Source organism: Chroicocephalus ridibundus, chromosome Z (genome assembly GCF_963924245.1).
Source record: "Chroicocephalus ridibundus chromosome Z, bChrRid1.1, whole genome shotgun sequence".
Taxonomy (NCBI): domain Eukaryota; kingdom Metazoa; phylum Chordata; class Aves; order Charadriiformes; family Laridae; genus Chroicocephalus; species Chroicocephalus ridibundus.
In genome coordinates this window covers 60864819-60882626 of record NC_086316.1, presented here as the reverse complement: position 1 = coordinate 60882626, position 17808 = coordinate 60864819, and the positions used below count along the sequence as shown (strand labels likewise).

The following is a 17808-nucleotide window of genomic DNA, read 5'->3' as shown; positions in this document are numbered from 1 at the left end:
AGGCAGGGACAAGGAGCTGAATGAAGCCTCCGTAATCCAAGGAGAAAGGATTAGTGACCTGCTATGCCACTTAGACACACAAGTCTGGGGGGCTGGATGGGATCCACCCAAGGGTTCTGAGGGAGCTCGTGGAAGTGCTCACCAAGCCGCTTTCCATCATTTATCAGCAGTCCTGGCTAACTGGGGAGGTCCCAGTTGACTGGAAGTTAGCAAATGTGCTGTCCATCCACAAGACGGGCCAGAAGGAGGATCTGGGGAACTACAGGCCTGTCAGTCTGTCCTTAGTGCCGGAGAGTGTTGCACGTCTTGAGTGCCATCACATGGCACGTACAGGACAACCAGGTGACTGGGCCCAGTCAGCATGGATTTGTGAAACGCAGGTTCTGCTTGATCAACCTAATCTCCTTCTGTGGTGAGATGACTCACTTAGTGGATGGAGGAAGGGCTGTGGATGTTGTTTACCTGGGGTTTAGTAAAGCCTTTGACACCGTTTCCCACAGCATTTTCCTGGAGAAAATGGCTGCTCATGGCTTAGACAGATGTACGCTTCGCTGCATAAAAAACTGGCTGGATGGCTGGGTTCAGAGAGTGATGGTGAATGAAGTTAAATCTGGGGACAGTATTGGCGACAGTTCTGTTTAGTATCTTTGTCAGTTATATGGATGAGGGGATTCAGTGCATCTTCAGTAAGTTTGCAAAGGACACCAAGTTGGGTGGGAGCGTTCATCTGCTTGAAGGTAGGAAGGCTCTACAGAGGGATCTGGACAGGCTGGATCGATGGGCTGGGGCCAACTGTATGAGATTCAACAAGGCCAAGTGCCAGGTCCTGTACTTGGGTCACAACTACTGCATGCAGCGCTACAGGCCTGGGGAAGAGTGGCTACAGGCCAGTAGTATCCTGGCTTGTATCAGAAATAGTGATATCAGCAGGGCGAGGGAAGTGATCGTCCCCCTGTACTCAGCTCTGGTGAGGCCGCACCTTGAATACTGTGTTCAGTTTTGGGCCCCTCACTACAAGAAAAACATTGAGGTGCTGGAGCATGCCCAGAGAAGGCCAACAAAGCTGGTGAAGGGTCTATAGCACAAGTCTTATGAGGAGCAGCTGAAGGAGCTCGGGATGTTTAGCCTGGAGAAAAGGAGGCTGAGGGGAGACCTTCTCACTCTCTACAACTACCTGAAAGGAGGTTGTAGAGAGGTGGGTGTCCAGTGATAGGACAAGAGGCAATGGCCTCAGGTTGCACAAGGGGAGGTTTAGATTGAATATTAGGAAAAATGTCTTCACCAAAAGGGTTGTCAAGCATTGAGACAGCTGGCCAGGGAAGTGGTTGAGTCTCCATCCCTGAAGGTATTTAAAGGACTTGTAGATGTGGTTCTGGGGGCCACGGTTTAGTGGTGGACTTGGCAGTGTTAGGTAAACGATTGTACTTGATTATCTTAAGGATCTTTTCCAACCTAATTGGTTCTATGATTTTAAATGTACAGTTGCTACTTTTTGGTGGTGAGTATAGTCAGCAGCTCAGGTTGAGGCTTAAGGGGTTGTGAGGGATTGAATGTTTTCACATTTCCTGGTAACTGCTCTCCATGTCTGGGATGATTAATGGAATTTGAAACAACAATCCTTGTAAATCAAGTAGCTTGCAGGTTTTTATCTTTCTCCTGGCTGTTTTACATAATACTTTCCTTTCCTTTCCATGGTAGTGTGCAAATCTTGCAGTATTACATATTCTCTTTGTCTTAGTAAGGTCCTTGCAACTACAAATTCTGACTAAGTTGGACTTCCATCAACTTGATTTTAATGAATTTCAGTTCATTAAACTTATTTCCCTGTGTGTCATCATCATCCTTTGTACAGAACATAATTATTTCATACCAGTTCTCAACAGATTTGAGAGAAGCGGAATATTCTAAGATTGCAATAAAATACATGACTATGAGAAAAGACCACATTAATACTTCTGCTGTGGGGGTATGAAGAAAGTGATTCAATATAAAGACTCTAATGGGATTAAGTTACTTTATAATTATTTGGAGCTCTGTTCCAAGGATGTTTCTAACCAACAATTCTTAAAAAAAAGAAGTCAGAAATGTGAGAGCTCAAGCTGTTTCTTTACAACAGTGATTAATGAGTTAAATGCAATTTCCAACTCTGTATTCCTGTTGAGTTCACTAGTACTGATACGAGTGCCTGTTAGCAGTCAAGGCAGGGATACTGAAGACTGAATCAATGAAGGTTGAATTATCTGCCTTCTGTTAGAGGAAGCTTCTTCAGTGCAGGGTGAGATGCACTGGGATCAGAAATTTTGCTTTCAAGTTGCCTGTCCGGTAGGCGAGGGGAGGAATTTGGTTACCTGTACTCTTGATTTAGCATCCTGATTTTTTAGTTTAGAAGGGTGAGTGCCATGAAGATGTATAGACAGAGAAGTAAACAAACTAAATCACTTTAGTTGCTCTTGCATAAGAAATCTAAGAGCTTGCTAGGGATTCTGTAAAACACTGAGAGCACTGTTGGCATCAAGTAGTAAAAATGAGAAGAAATATGAAGGGAAGTTTTGTTTTATGTTTCCTTTCAAATTGTAATAAAAAACAATAAAATGACAACTTTGATTTATTGTCACTTCTTCCCGCCTCTTTGCCTCTACTGAAGGCACGTTTATGGGCTCTTTTACTACATGTGAGTTTTGACTAAGGCATGCAACAAAGGTTTGAAGTCACCCTTGCCTGGTTTTTTGAAGATCTATTAAATATATCTTTATTTTCCTTTCTGGCTATTCTTCCATTCACTTTTGATCGCTTTGCTACTGCCAGCTAGAATTAAAAAGATATATTTGTCTCAAAAGTAATTGTCTCTTAAAAAATCAGCAATTGTGTATATGACTTAAATAATACTCTTAAAACTGTTGTATACAGTTGGGTATTCTGTAAAATAATTGCAAGAGACTTGAGAGAAAGACAAGCGGAGCTATTGCTATGGTTGGTATTTGGTACCAGCCAGGCTATTATAATGTGAATAGCTCCAGCTAGCCATAGTAAGTGCTCTCTGTCTTAGTTGGGTGTTCTGGTGACAAAGTGTGATGGAAGAATATAGGAGAGCAAGGACACATGCTTGGATATAACAAGTTGTAGAAGGTTTTTAAAAAAATTTTATAACGTTGAATATTCTCGATATTGATAATCCAGACCACAGCTTCTGGGATCTGACATTCTGTTCTGATCTAATCCTGATGCTTTCCATCTTATATTTCTCTAAGTTTGTGGACTTTTTAATGCTAATTAAATATAAGTATAATGAAACAATTTAAATCTATTCTTTATCCGGTTTTGATCCACATCAGAAATCTTAAGATTTCTCTTAATTTACCATGTTTGCATAATCAGATATATTCCCTTATATTCTTTTATTTATCCCTCTGGAGTAAAAGAAAGGCCTGATTTACTAAAATCTCAAGCTTTAATGAATTATTTCATTGCGTTGTGTTGGTTTTTTTAAGTGATGTTATGCTGATAATTCATAACTTTATTTAAATAGCTCAAGGATTTGTACTTCGTTAGAGGACAGGCTCAGGATGCGGATGCACAACCTTTTTCTCATGTAGTTTCTTAAGAAAAAAAACCCTGTCCCTTCTTTTGAGATTTTCTATTTTCACAGATAGTTTATATAGTGCTAGAGAAGGAAGAATGCACATGATTTGCATTAAATTTTCAAAAAGGAGGAATTTTAAACAACTGATCGTTTTTAGAAATGTCATTTTTTTCGATCATAGGCTTTAAGTCCAAAAAAGACCAATATTCATATCTGATCTATTTTATAGAATATTAATGAAGATATTTCATTTAGCAGTTCATCTTACTTCGAAGGAAATTTTTGCATATATTATTAAGCTATTTTTCATGTCAGTACATTTACTGCTTTGAGGAAACTGGGGTAGAGGAGCCAATGGCTATTTTAAAAAAAAAAAAAAAAACAACGTATAGATCTTCCATGAAACTGTGGTGTTGTATGTTACTTCCTTAATGACTAAAACTGGTTGATTCAAATATTTTGTATATGTTTTTGTTATTTTGTCTTTTGGTAGGATGATGAGGTGGTTGAAGAATATAATGAAAATAATTTCTATGAATCTGATGAAGAAGAGAAAGAAAAGGATCGGAAAATGAAAAACACCTACACTATGGACCCTGATCACAGGCTGCTGTTACGAAATACAAAGCCCTTGCTTCAAAGCCGGAATGCTGCTGTATGACAAATTCCTTTTTGATTAAAAAGTTAAACTAATAAATATCTACACTTCTAGAAAATTTAAAAGATTGAAAAGTAAAATCTGCATCTCTTTAAAAGTGGTGATAATACTCTCTAGTAACTTACAGAAGTACAGTGGTTCGTTCTTTTTTGAAATTAACTTAGCTTCTAAGTAAAACACCTGAATTGAATGTGAAACGCACTCCAAATATTAAGGACAAACAAAATATTAGAGAAAATGCAAGAACATTTTAATCCAACTTCTATAGCATGTCATGACTATACCATAGCTAGCTTTTAATGCTTAAGTTCTCAGCAACTAGGATGGTTCAAACTATGAGTTTTGGTGGTACAGATTCACAAAGAAAATCATAGTTGTTATTGATTCATTTAAGCTGTGCTTTCCTTTGAGTCTCACGTTTTAAAAGTAGACAATTATGTGCCTAACTTCTTTTTCAGTCTAAGGCAAGTTCTTAGTGTTCGTGCCTTGGCAGTGTTCCAGGATAGATATGACATCATGAGTATAGTATGCTCTGCAATATTTCTGTGAGATTTTAAGTTGCAGGTAAATGTTTAGAACCGGAAAAAGCTGTGCCAATGGTGAGTCATTGTGACATTACGCATATCACAGAACTTTATTTGTAACCTCTGTTTGTCCTCTTAATCAAGACTAGATGTCGTTGGGAAAAGACTTGCAGTGATAACGAGTATTCAAGTCATTGCAAAACCAATTACTGCACCATGATTAAGGCACCTCCCAACCTGTTCTTGATAAGCTAAACAGATCAGGTTTTTGTTTCTCCCCTGGAACATATTTCTAGATTCCAACTAATGTCTAACTCTTCAAAAACACTTATAATCTGCCAGCAGAACTTGGAAACAAATTGAATACAGTTTTACAACAATAATTCTGTTAGAGCACAGCCTTTTGGTAAAATCACTGTTCAATGTCTATATGATAATTCCTCATCTTACACAAAGAACAAGTATGTTAAATATGTTTGCCATCATGCTACACGAAGAGCAAGTTCACTTGCTTATCTTCCACATTCCATAAATAATTTTCTTTATATCTGTTAAATATGGTATTGATTCTCACATTTATGGTCTTTAACTTTCTGATATTAAAGTTAACTGGCACATTTAAGGGCAATTTGTGAAGTGAAATTGTGCTCCTTTGAATTGCTATTACACCAATTTTTGTACCATTCACAGAACTTACCAGCAAATAAATTAATTTCTGTCAGTCATAAAAGATCCCTAGACTATATTGCTAAAAATATTCCAATTATTTCCTCTTTTAAGATGTTTTTAATCGCTTGTTATTGTTTAATAATAATTTTTATTTTGTTGGTACTAAGATTTAAGATACCAAGTCAAGTGTCATAATGATGGCTTTACTTGGAGTCTCCTTTCTATGATTTGTTTTGTTTTGAACAGAAAGTTGACTATGACAATATGGTAGGGAAGGGTGTGACATGACTTATTCATGAGCATAAAATTCGTCATTTGTTTTTTACATATGAGAAAACTTGAAAAGAAAAAAAAAAGTATGTTTTTTAAGTTGCTTGTATCTCAGTCTTCTGCTTTTTCTTATCCAAGATGTTGGTATCCAATCCAGTAGTTTTTTCTTTTTGTTGGATTTGAGACTTTAGAAGTTGCCAGTAAAGTCAGTTGTCATTTTATAAATTGCATAATAGAATAACGGAATGAAGGATTTTAGGTGGAAGCTAACTAGTAGGTAATACTGAACCTGTATTTAGTAAAAATAAAAGCACAAAATTTGCAGAAGTTGTAAAGTATTTCCTCATTAATTTGTACAGCTGATGTTGGCAATATCGACTTATTAAGGATGATATCAGTAGGTTTACAGTTTGAATTACTTAATTTTTTTCTCTCTTTGTCTTTTTTTCTCTGTCTTTATATTATAGTATACAGTAAATACCAGGGAGAATGAGAGGTACTTAATTAGCTTTTATTTTAGAAATAAAAATATTTTTCTTCTGGTGTTTTTCCCCCAGTCTGTTGATTTTGAAAAATGCATGTATGCACTTTGCTTTCTGAAGAGTGAGCTGGTAGTTCTGCAGGTCTGAAGCAAATGTGATAGATATGTATGACAATTTGAAGTTAATACGCTGTTTTGAATGTGCTTCTTCTAGGTGGTAATGGCAGTTGCACAGCTTTACTGGCATTTGGCACCAAAATCTGAAGCTGGTATTGTTTCTAAGTCATTGGTGCGTTTACTCCGTAGTAACAGGTAGGTTAAATCCATACTTTACATTGTTATGTCTACTTTTTTGTGAGAGTTTTTCATACGTGCTTGTTTAGCCATAGTTACAAGAATATAACTATTGCACTTTTAGAGATTTATTTTAAAATTGTCCTGTAATATTAATTTTTACTCAACGATTGAGGATCATTAAAAGCAATTCCATCGTTTTCAGTATCACATTCAGTGATCATTCAATATCATGTTTCATTTGTAATTATGACTTTCATTCTGAGAAGAATCATGGCTGCCTAGTTAGCATACAAATAGGGGCAGTCCTAACTAGTTTGCATAGTTTCTTGATTAATTTTTTTTTTTATTATTGGCAATTTAATTATATTGGAGTTCCTTACTGTCTTGCTAGGCACTAAAGAAGTCTTCAGATGTGTATTTTCTTTTCCTGCACTGTATATTGAAGACTTCTTGTTGACAGAGAAACTAAGGAACATTTTTGTTAAAATACCACTTAATGCTGCTGAATCCCCTGTTTCCTTAATCCTTGGACTGTTTTTAAAAAATAAATTTATATTTTATTCAGGACATCTAATCTTGACTTTATAATCTTCAGTGTGACCTTGTCTTCTTTCCTATGAAGGACCTCACTGGCCACGTGTTTCATAAGATTGATAATACTCTTTTTCTTTGTGTTCGATAGTTTTGGCATATTATGCTAATATTTGCTGCACAAAAGTGTGGTTTTTTTCTCCTCAGTCTTTAGATTTTGAACTTCCATGTGTCTGTATGAATAGCCTTGAAGGGGTGATAGGAGATGCAGTGTTAAGATGTTCTCAGAATATCTTTCTAACTAAACATGGTATTTTTGGCTAGAACTTTGCTGTTGATATGATTTCTTTTTTAAAGTTGGTCACATCAAACAGACAGAAAGCTTTTTTTAAAAGCACACTTTCGTTGTGTCTGACAAGATTATTTTAACTTTTGTGAGCCCAATCACCACAGAGCTCTTTCTCTGTAAACTTCTGCAGCTCACCCATGGCTAATGTCTTTATTATTTAAAAGTTAGTAAAGAGGTAAAATTTGGCTTGATAGAGTATCCATGCTTTTATTTCAGATTAAAATGAATCACTGTTATTTTTGTTTGGTTTTATAGTACAGTATGCTTCCCATTCTCTTTAAACAAAGATAAGTATTGGCTAAAGTTGGGCACATGTGCAGGTAATGTATAGAGCTAAACTCATACTCACAGGTTGAAAGGATCATTTCTTCCATGTTGTTTATTGCTCATGTATATTCAGTTTAATCAAAAGAAGTCACATGTTTCCTGTACCTCAACTAGTGCCTAAAGTGGTGCTAGTCTTGTGATTTTCCTATGTTGAATGGCGTGTCTGTTCTCTGTTACCAGTCTGTGTGAAACACTTCTGCTGTTAGAGGCACTTGGAAATAAGCTTTTACTGTTTGCCCTTGAAGTTATGTGTCTATGGCCTTTAAATTAATGTCAAATACACTATAATCTAGTTAGGGTGAGAGTACCTGGAAGAGCATTTCATAGCAGTTGCCAGTCTTGGTTCATCATGTGCAGCTGACTATTTCCATGTACCTATGTAAGAATTACATAAAAATAGGTTTAAAAGATATTAAGTACTTCTCTATTATTACTTTTCTTTGTAAGCAAAAGCTGTAATTACCACAGGGCTATTAGACAGTTTTGAGTAGGAGGAGGTAATGGATGTGATGATTTCTCTATTAGGATGTGATTTGCATCATGAAAGAATTTGAGCACTCATGGTTCAGAAAAAAATTGTGTAAATTATTACTTAGTTTTTAAGCAAATGGTGGCAGAAACTCTGTAGTTTAAAAGCTTTAGACTAGTACCCAGAATTCTTTTTGCTCACTCCTGCTGAGGCTTTTAAACTAATACATTAATGATGAGAATATCCTTCAAACATGTTTAATGTTTTTGTGTTTAGAGTATTACATAATTCTGTTGCCTGTATCTAGACCAAGTTTATTATGTTAAAGTTCTGCTTTTTGATAGCTGCATATGCCTGCCAGTGTATGCTCTTAAGTCACAGAAGACCCTGGCCCTCTTTAAGAACTACTAGGAAACTTTTTAAGATTAAAAACTTCATAGCAATTAGTGCTAGTTGTGCAACAATTAGCTGCTCTTGTTAACTAATGCAGTCATTTTCACGCTACAGATATAGCCCTTGTGTTTTTGTTCTCAGCTGTGTCATCCTCAAGTATTTAAGTTTCAAGATGCTGGACAAAATGTAAGGTGTTTGTGAGCTATTTCTGGAGATGCCAGGATGATGATGATGTAAACAAAGTTTTGGTTTAAACAAAGATCCAAGGCCTGAAAGAAGCATTGCACCATTGGACTGGTGTCAGTCATTTTTCTTTGCATATTGAATTTTTTAAGAATGAGAGCCTAGTTTCATCATGCATCTTCCTGTGAAGCAGATGAAGAGCTTCTAGCAGTTGGCAATTAGCTTTTTCTTTCTATGTTTGTGACAAGTCACATGTATAAGTAACTTTGGATTCAATTTGGATTGGACTTTCTTTGCCATGTTGCATTATTCTGTGTATCTGTAATTTTGCAGAATAACTCTTGTTTTTCTTATTCTAGGGAGGTGCAGTATATTGTTCTGCAAAATATTGCCACTATGTCAATTCAGAGAAAGGTATACCCTATTTAGAATATTCTAAATCACATTTTATATGAAACGCATGCAAAGTACTTAAGTATGTTCTGCTTTTCAGGGCATGTTTGAACCTTATCTGAAGAGTTTCTATGTTAGATCAACTGATCCAACAATGATCAAAACACTGAAGGTGAGTTTAAAAACAAATTCATCTGTATACTACTGGACAACTCTATTTGCAACAGGAAGGTAAAATTTTCTTGCATTGATAAAACACAGATCATTCTGCGCCAAGAAGTGTAGAGTTGTGGCTTTTAGTCAAGTCCACAAGTGTCCTTAAGGCTTGTCAGGCTACATGAAAGTTGTCTTGTTACCATGTTGTAGATGGCAGATGGTCTATGTTTTCCACTACAGCTTTTGGCACCTCTCAGTGATACAGAGCGTTACTATTTTTATCTAACTAGCCATTCAAACATTTAAAGTCTGACTGTTTTCATGGGAAGAAGAATCTTCTCAAATGAAGAGAAATGAAATCAGTCTTTGAAACTGTTCACTTAAGAGTTTAAATCTGTTTCCCTGAACAAAGTGAGACAGTGTAGGAGTCCCAGATTCCCTTTGAAGTCAGCATTTGACATGAGAAGTACTTTAGGCTTTCCTCAAGGCCACATCTCAATGCATGTTTTAGGTTGTCGTCGTCTTGTTTTCTCTATTCTTACTCTTTAACGGATGTGAAATCCTTGACAGAACAATAGCGTAAAAATTGTCCACTATTATGTGCCTTTTCTCTTGTTTTGCTTTATATTGTCATAGGCACTTGTGTTTAGGAGTGGAAGGTACAGTTTTTTTAAAGAAACATTAATTTTTCCTTATTTTCATTTTGCATCCATTTTGTGCCATCATTACTTGTGCAGAGTGGTGCAGTCCATGATGGCTATGCCCAGCCCATCGTATTTTTATTAGTCCAACATTAAATCGAAGTAAATTTGAGGCAGTTGCAGGCAAAAAGATTTAATGATTATGAAAATTGTCAGGAATACTAGTAAGACTTAGTGTTATCCAGGAAAGTCACTCCTGAAATAATTGGAAGTTGATCAATTTGAATTCCCATATTATTTGATAATACATTGGTTAAGAGGTGGAAAAGTAGAAATTGTGTTTTTTCCTTTCATTGTCTCACTTCTTTCTTGGTGGCTGAAAAATTTAGGACAACCTACGCTGTTACATACATAAGAAAATCTTGTGCTTTTCCCCACACCCTACTCTTGTAGTTCCATCCCGTCTGCTCTGAGATAGGAGGACAAGACCTGTGGCAGTATTTAAGATGCAGGAGCATCTTGGAATTCATCTGCTTCAGTGTTTAGGTTTCTGTTTTGTTCTCTGTTCCTTCCCAACAAGTTTGTTTTTCGATCACTGCTTAGCATTTGGCTTATATTTTCATGGAGTTACCTATTTTACCACAAATTCTTACTTATAATTAATAGTATATAATTAGTATATAGTAGTATATAATTAGTATAATCAGCTTGAAGGCTGTAATTTTCTCTAAAGTTAAGGTTTTTACTCAGTTATGAGTTAATTTACATTTATATCTATTGAATTTTTTTGCCATTTTATCAACTGGTCACCTAATATTTGAAGGTTTTATGCAGCTTTTCTTAGTAAGCCTTTGTCTTCATTTCTCTGAAAACTGTAGCATCAACTCAAAATCTTGTCTCCTGTCTTCTCATTACTTTCATAGTTCCATATATGAATATGTTGAAAAGCAGAAGAGCAACAAAGATATTTGTGGGATTCCATTGATAGCCTTCCTGTACTGTAAAATAGTCTCTTTTTTGTGTCTGTTCCTCTCTTTCATTTATCCACTTGCTTTGTATACTATACTAGATACGTATCTTTAAGAGCCTGTGGTGACAGGTCTTATCGAATTGCTTCTGAAGTATAGGTGGACTGTATCAATTTAGTGTCATTGTTTGTGTGCATCCAACTCAAAAAATACCAACAGGTGTCTGATGCATGGCTTCCCTTTACAGAGACAGAGTTGTCTTTTTCTTCAGTTTACTTCAAATGGATTGTATTAGAATTCTTTCTTCTTTAAAGTTAAAACAGCCTGGAAGCATACCACCTTAACAATATATGCCAAGTGTTGTATATCATCCTGTTGTTCACCAGGAGCAAAGAAGAGGCCTTCCAGGATCTGATGTTGTTGATGTTGATTAAGATCTGAGGAGTCTCATAGATGCAACTGTTTCTTTCCAGAGTTTAAAGGTCTTTTATTGCCGTTCATCTGAATATAATGGACACTTTTCTCCCCAGCTGCAGTTGTGATTTTCATTATTTCTTCTTACAATGTCACAAGATTCTTATACGCTAAGGCCGGTTGTATAATATTGGAAACCATGCTGCCAGAAGTATTTCAAGTCCATTTAGTATGCAATGCAACAGTGAAGCTAGAGCTCGTAGAAAATGCATCACTGAACCCTAGAGTCCTGCTTTGAAAACCTTTCATGTACTTGCAAGGAGAATATTTCTCCTGAGTGCAATGCTGTTACCAGTTTATACTGAAATCTGGTATACTCTATTGAATTTTAAGTGGTGTTTTTAGAAGTATTATCACTTATTTATATACAATAAAAGTATAGTATGTATGTGTTACTGTTTATAATATCTTATTTTAGCTTTTGATAAAATATATGTTTTTTTTTTCTTGTAGCTTGAAATCTTGACAAGTTTAGCAAATGAAGCCAACATATCAACTCTGCTTCGAGAATTTCAGGTTTGTGCAAAAGTGTATTCCTTTTATATGAAATGCTCTCTGTTGGCCAATTGCCGTTATTGGACGTTTCATCTAGATTCTTAGTCTTAAATTTTTCAAGTTAGTCTTTTCCAGGGTAAAATGTTCTCGGAATGGAAATGAAACTGTGTCATATCATAATGGATAATGGTGCTTTTTATATGTGGAAAAGGGTTTCAATGTTTTGTTTCTCACTCTCCTTCCAGCTACCAAAAAAAAAAGGTGTTGAGAAAAACTCATTCATTACAAATTCTTTAAAACAAATTCTACCAACTTGACTAACGCTGTAAGTCCCTAGATGATAGGGCCTTAATTTTAGCAATATTTGGCCATTAGCATTTATTGCCAAACCTCATTTCTGTAAATCATTTGATGAAATAGTACTATCTCCAATATCTGTATATGTATCAGCAAGATGTTCTGTCTATATTGTGAAACAGTCTGTCCTTCTTTCTTCTTTGCTTATGACATGTATTTTCATTGCTTCAGTTCTCTGCCTGGATTTCTCTGAAAGGTACTGGTTCTGAGGCAGGTAGGTTATTCATAGTTTCACAGATGCTCCTGGTTAAATGAACTGAAACCTCTCTGAAGAGAGAGCTCATCAAGTCCTCGAACGTTGCACACAAACTAATTGCTGTTTTTGGGTAATTGCCCCGTGCCCCAAGCTTTCTTGAAATCAGAGGTTTGCATGGCCATGGGTAACCAAAGCTGGCAAGAAAATGTCTTCTGAAAGTGACAATGAGGTGAAAAAAGTGTAACTTCTAATGTGCAGTGTAGCTTTCTAGATTGAATTTATTGTATAGTATGTCTCTCTTATGAGAATAATGTGGTAAGTCTTTGGTTGACAAGACTTATCTGTTGACTAATGAAAATCCTGTTTCCTTAGACGTACGTGAAAAGCCAAGATAAACAGTTTGCTGCAGCTACAATTCAGGCTATAGGCAGATGCGCAACAAATATCACCGAAGTGACTGACACATGCCTTAATGGCCTCGTATGTTTGCTGTCCAACAGGGATGGTAAGCTAAATGTTCTGCTTGTTTTTGGAAACCTTTTCTTAATGAGAACCACACAGAGCAGTTTACATTAAAAAGTATATGGGAGTTGACTTTTATAAGAATTTAGCTGACATGACTGGGTAAAAATAGTGATTCTGGTGCTTCTTCTTGTTTGAAGCACTTCAAAAGGCTCTCATAATCACTGTGTACTTATTTTCTCTTTTATTAGTGAAATTAATTCCTTCTGGCCTGAGATTACATGTTTACTTGTCTTTTCTCAAAATGCTGTAATTATTAAAGTGTGCTGTTGTGATTATCGTAGATGACTAGTTTTACTGTTGTATGCTTAGTTGCATCAAAACAGTTAGCCTGTAGAGGGTGCTGAAAGCTTGGAATGTGTTGTGTTTTTTTTTTTTTTGGTGCGTCAATGCTTAACTGAAAAAAAACACATTAAATAGTTTTAGGATAAACGGCCCCAAATTTGCCTTGATTTTATAATCTAGCCTTCTGTTATTTTTATATAGTGAAACAGAGTTGCAAGTCACTAAGGAACACAACAAGGAGCAGATAAAGTCAAATAGGATATAGCAGCACTGTAAATCAATATCTGATAATATTGTATATTCTTACCAGTTACCAATGAATATTGCACAGGTGTAGCCAATAAGAGAATCAGAAGATTGTTATATAATGTGCAGTCTACATGAATATGGTTAAATATTGGAAATAGAGTTAAAGATAGAGTTAAAAACTATAATGTCAGGAAGGAGGAAAAGTGTGGGTTTGGGATGGCCTGGAGTAATTAGAATTGTTCAGAAAACACAGATGAGATCTACTCTAAGCTTTCAAAGGCAGCATTAGTTGCTTTCCACACCTACTGGACATATTTTTCATGGTAATCCTGAGACGGCCTTTATTAGGGCCATTGGTTTGGCAGCAAACAGTCATTCTGTGACCCATTGATACACTCAGAGCTTTCTCTTATTTGGTTTATGAACTATGAGTCCTCCTTCTCTCCCACTTCACCTTGTATCAAAATTTCCTGAGAGGCCTCAGTGTATAGCTTTGTACTTTTAATATATGTAACTTTAATTTCCTAGTGCTCTAGAGCTTATTTCCCTTTATGCTTTTTTGGTTATCAACTGTGTTTAAAATATCTTCCTATATTGTGTTACAAGGCCATGTCTGCACAATGCACCTTTTTGTATTACATTCAGCAGTGGCCATATTTAAAATACAGGCTTCAAAGCTTGTTGTTGATTCTGCATAATTCTCTTAGCAATCTTCCTCTGAGTCAGTAGGCTCCTTTCAGCATGTACAAATCCCCATTTTTTTTCTGTCTTAAAATCGCTTCAGAATACTGAGTTTGTTACTTAATAATCCTTCTTTCCATTTTCTTACTTTTTCTTTTTGCTAAGAAGAAACCAAGATAAGAGGAAAAGGCTTTTTTTCTTTTATCATGGCTTCTCAATTTAATATTTTCTTCAAAGTAATTCCATATATGTATACACACACACATATATGCATGTACATGTATACGAAGGTCTGTCTCAACAAGATTAGTTTTCCTGACTGCTTCTAAGTAGTTGTCTAGCAAATAAAATTATCTTCTTGTGCTTACTGTTCTGAAAGACTGCAAAGGATATATTGAGGATCTTTTAAACCTGGCAGCTGGCAAATTGCTTTACCATAGCTGCAGTGTCTTTATTCCTTTTTTCAAGGAATGAATAGAATAGCATAATTTAAATGGTACCTTTCCTCAGGTGGCAGGAAATTACCGATAGTCACAGCTTACTGAACATAAGAAGAGTTTTGGGCATGGTAAGGGAGAAAAAAAGAGATTTAGCATGTGTAGGAGAATAGGTTTAAGAGTCCTGGTTAATCTTGCTTTCCTCCAGCTTTCACCCTTGAAGTGTGCAAGCAGTGTGTTTGCCCTGCTACTTCTTCCATGGTTGTTTGAAGCCTGGAAGCAGTTCTCCTGCCTTTGCATAGCATGAAACCTAAGCTGGGAAGTTCAGCAGGTTCTGAGGTCCCTGAAAGCAGTTGGCTCTGTTTTCTCTGCGTTGTTTTCTTCTTATGGGGAATTCACTTGAGTGCAGAAGAGAGGTGACCAAATTAATTCTACCGAATCAAAATAGAATCCTGAAGAATGAACTTGTGCTTAAACCACCTTCTAATTCTATGCCTTGTTCTGAAAAGGCCTTTACTGTAGATACAACCCAACAGACAAGATATCTTTGCTATATCTGGGACAGGAGCTGTGCCATTAACTGTTCTGGAACTTAGGTGCTGAGAGGTGGAGTGTCATTACACAAAACAGTCTCTTTCAGAGTCAGTCAGATCCAGCTGGGATAACTCTTCACAGAGCTCTTTGAGTGTCTCATCATTGACATTTCTAGTTTCTGTATGTGCTTCTGATTCAAATGGTTGGTTTTTTTACCACAGCCCCCAGCTTCCCTGAGTAGGAGAAATCTGACTTTAAACAAAGCACTCACATATAGGCAAAGAAAATTTCAAGAGTTGAACAGAGCCTTTTTTCTGGAAGCCATATTGAGGGTTGAGAATCACTTTCCTTCATCGTCTGATGAAGGAAGTACAAAAAGAAGAGTTATTTTGGCTCTTTGGTGTGACATTTGGCATTTGACTGATGAATTTCCTTTAAGCAATTGCCTTGAGAATTTTAGCTGACCGATGCCCCAGCTATGACATAAAAGTCACTTTAGATGTAAGAGACAGATAGGATTATAGGAAGTCTCTTGTCTGACTGTATATTAGAGATCCTGCAGGCTTTTCTCAGATGGGTGGTTTTCACTTTCTGTTGAAAGTTGCATGTTATGGATATTAGAGAATGTAAACACAATTGTAGGATGTGTAGCTAAAATAATTTTTTTCCTACCAATCTATACAAATTTAATCAGGCAAGTCATAAAATCACTGGAACTTTTAATATGTCAGGTGACTACTACCTATCTATTGGAATTACTATTAGAATGATGTAACAGAAAACTAACTTCTTGTAACATTCAGTTTATATGTATTAATGTAGTTTCACCATTCTGTTATTTCTGTTATAAAGGTGGAAAAATTAACCAGGTAAAAAGTTAGACTTCAGGCTGTCCTGAAATGCAGAAACTTAATGTTTGTCTGGATTCTTAGCTCTAATAATTGCCTTTTAAATTTAGTTTTAACCATTAGCATAACCTTCTAATAACCCAAATAATCATAGAATCATAGAATGGTTTGGGTTGGAATGGTCATCTAGTCCAATCCTTCTGTGATGGGCAGGGACATCTTCCACTAGATCCATTGCTCAAAGTCCCATCCAGTCTGATCTTGAATGCTTCGAGGCGTGGGGCATGTACATCCTCTCTGGGCAACCTGCTCCAATGTCTCACCACTCTCAGTAAATTTCTTCATAATATCTAATCTAAATCTCCCCTTTTTCAGTTTAAAACTGTTACCCCTTGTCCTATCACTACACTCCCCGATGAAGAGTCTCTCCCTGTCTTTCCTGCAGGCCCCCCTTAAGGCCTGGAAGGCTGCTATAAGGTCTCTCTGGAACCTTCTCTTCTCCATGCTAGTTCTACAAACAGCCTACAAATCCAACCAAAACCTCAGGTTTTCTTTCTGATCTCTCTATCCCAATGGTAATTAAGAGACTGTTGTTACGATGGAAGTAAAAATTACAATATTCAAACATATCGGAGAAATATACTGATGATCCTGCAATCTTTATTGATTCTTCATTCCATTGTGGCCCACTTAACTGAAAGTATGTGCGTACTTCTTGATTTGTGTAGGAGCAACACATCTGGTGCCTGCTGGAGTGATAGAATGCGATGTTTGGTAGTGTGATAATTTTGTGTGACTGTTTTATATAAATGATACAGGCTATATATTATTATTCATATATCACGCTATCTAATCATTGTGTTCTGTATATGCTGGCTTTTGGACTGAAAGTGTTCAGTCTATTTTGACTTAATTTAGAAGGGAACATATGCCTTCTGGTCCTCTGACTGCACATTTCTTGAGGAAGCCTCCTTACAAATTCTTGCCTGGTAGAATACAGGTCATGTCCCAGACCACTGCTTCATTACCAGAATCTCTTTTATAGTCTTTGTGTGGTAGAAAGGAGAAATTAAGTTTCTAAAATTTTTGTTCATTTTTAAGGTTAGTGGGTTTTAAGGTTTAAGGGTGTTTCACCACCCTCATCGTAAAAAAATTTTTTTCCTTATATCTAGTCTGAATCTTCCCTCTTTTAGTTTAAAACCATTACCTCTTGTCCTATCACTATAGGCCCTAGTAAAAAGTCTGTCCCCATCTTTCTTATAAGCCACCTTTAAGTGTTGAAAGGCTGCAATAAGGTCTCCCTGAAGCCTTCTCTTCTCCAGGACGAAGAACCTCTATTCTCTCTGCCTGTCCTCATAGGAGAGGTGTTCCATCCCCCTGATCATTTTCATGGCCCTCCTCTGGACCCACTCCAACAGTCTGTCTTGTACTGAGGGCTCCAGAGTGGGATGCAGTACTCCAGGTGTTGTCTCACCAGAGCAGAGTAGAGGGGCAGAATCATCTCTGCCAACCTGCTGGCCATGCTTCTTTTGATGCAGCCCACGTTGGCTTTCTGGGCTGTAAGCACACATTGTAGGCTCATGTCCATTTTTTTTAATCCACCAGTATCCCCAAGTCCTTTTTAGCAGAGCGGCTCTCAATCCCTTCATCCCCCAGCCTGTATTGATACTGGGGGTTGCCTAGACCCATACGCAGGACCCCCTACTTGGCCTTGTTGAACTTCATGAGCTTCACATGAGGTTCACATGTGTCCACTTATTGAGCTTGTTCAGGTCCCTCTGAATCGCATACAGCCCCTCAAACGTGTGAAGGGCACCACTCAGCTTTGTGTCATCTGCAAA

The 17808-nt window shown here is 36.7% G+C and overlaps 1 protein-coding gene across 3 annotated transcripts in view; it reads left to right on the top strand.

Annotated features, from left to right (window-relative positions):
- AP3B1 (adaptor related protein complex 3 subunit beta 1) overlaps window positions 1-17808 on the top strand; it is a 178508-nt gene that overhangs the window by 70245 nt on the left and 90455 nt on the right. For all 3 annotated transcript variants that reach the window (XR_010069040.1, XM_063319823.1, XM_063319824.1), the window contains 6 exons: window positions 4074-4235; window positions 6397-6494; window positions 9091-9145; window positions 9225-9296; window positions 11817-11879; window positions 12784-12916. Coding sequence is in view for 2 of the 3 variants with exons in the window: in XM_063319823.1 (XP_063175893.1) it covers window positions 4074-4235; window positions 6397-6494; window positions 9091-9145; window positions 9225-9296; window positions 11817-11879; window positions 12784-12916 (583 nt within the window). In the remaining variant the exon portion in view is untranslated. The remainder of the gene's footprint in view (window positions 1-4073; window positions 4236-6396; window positions 6495-9090; window positions 9146-9224; window positions 9297-11816; window positions 11880-12783; window positions 12917-17808) is intronic.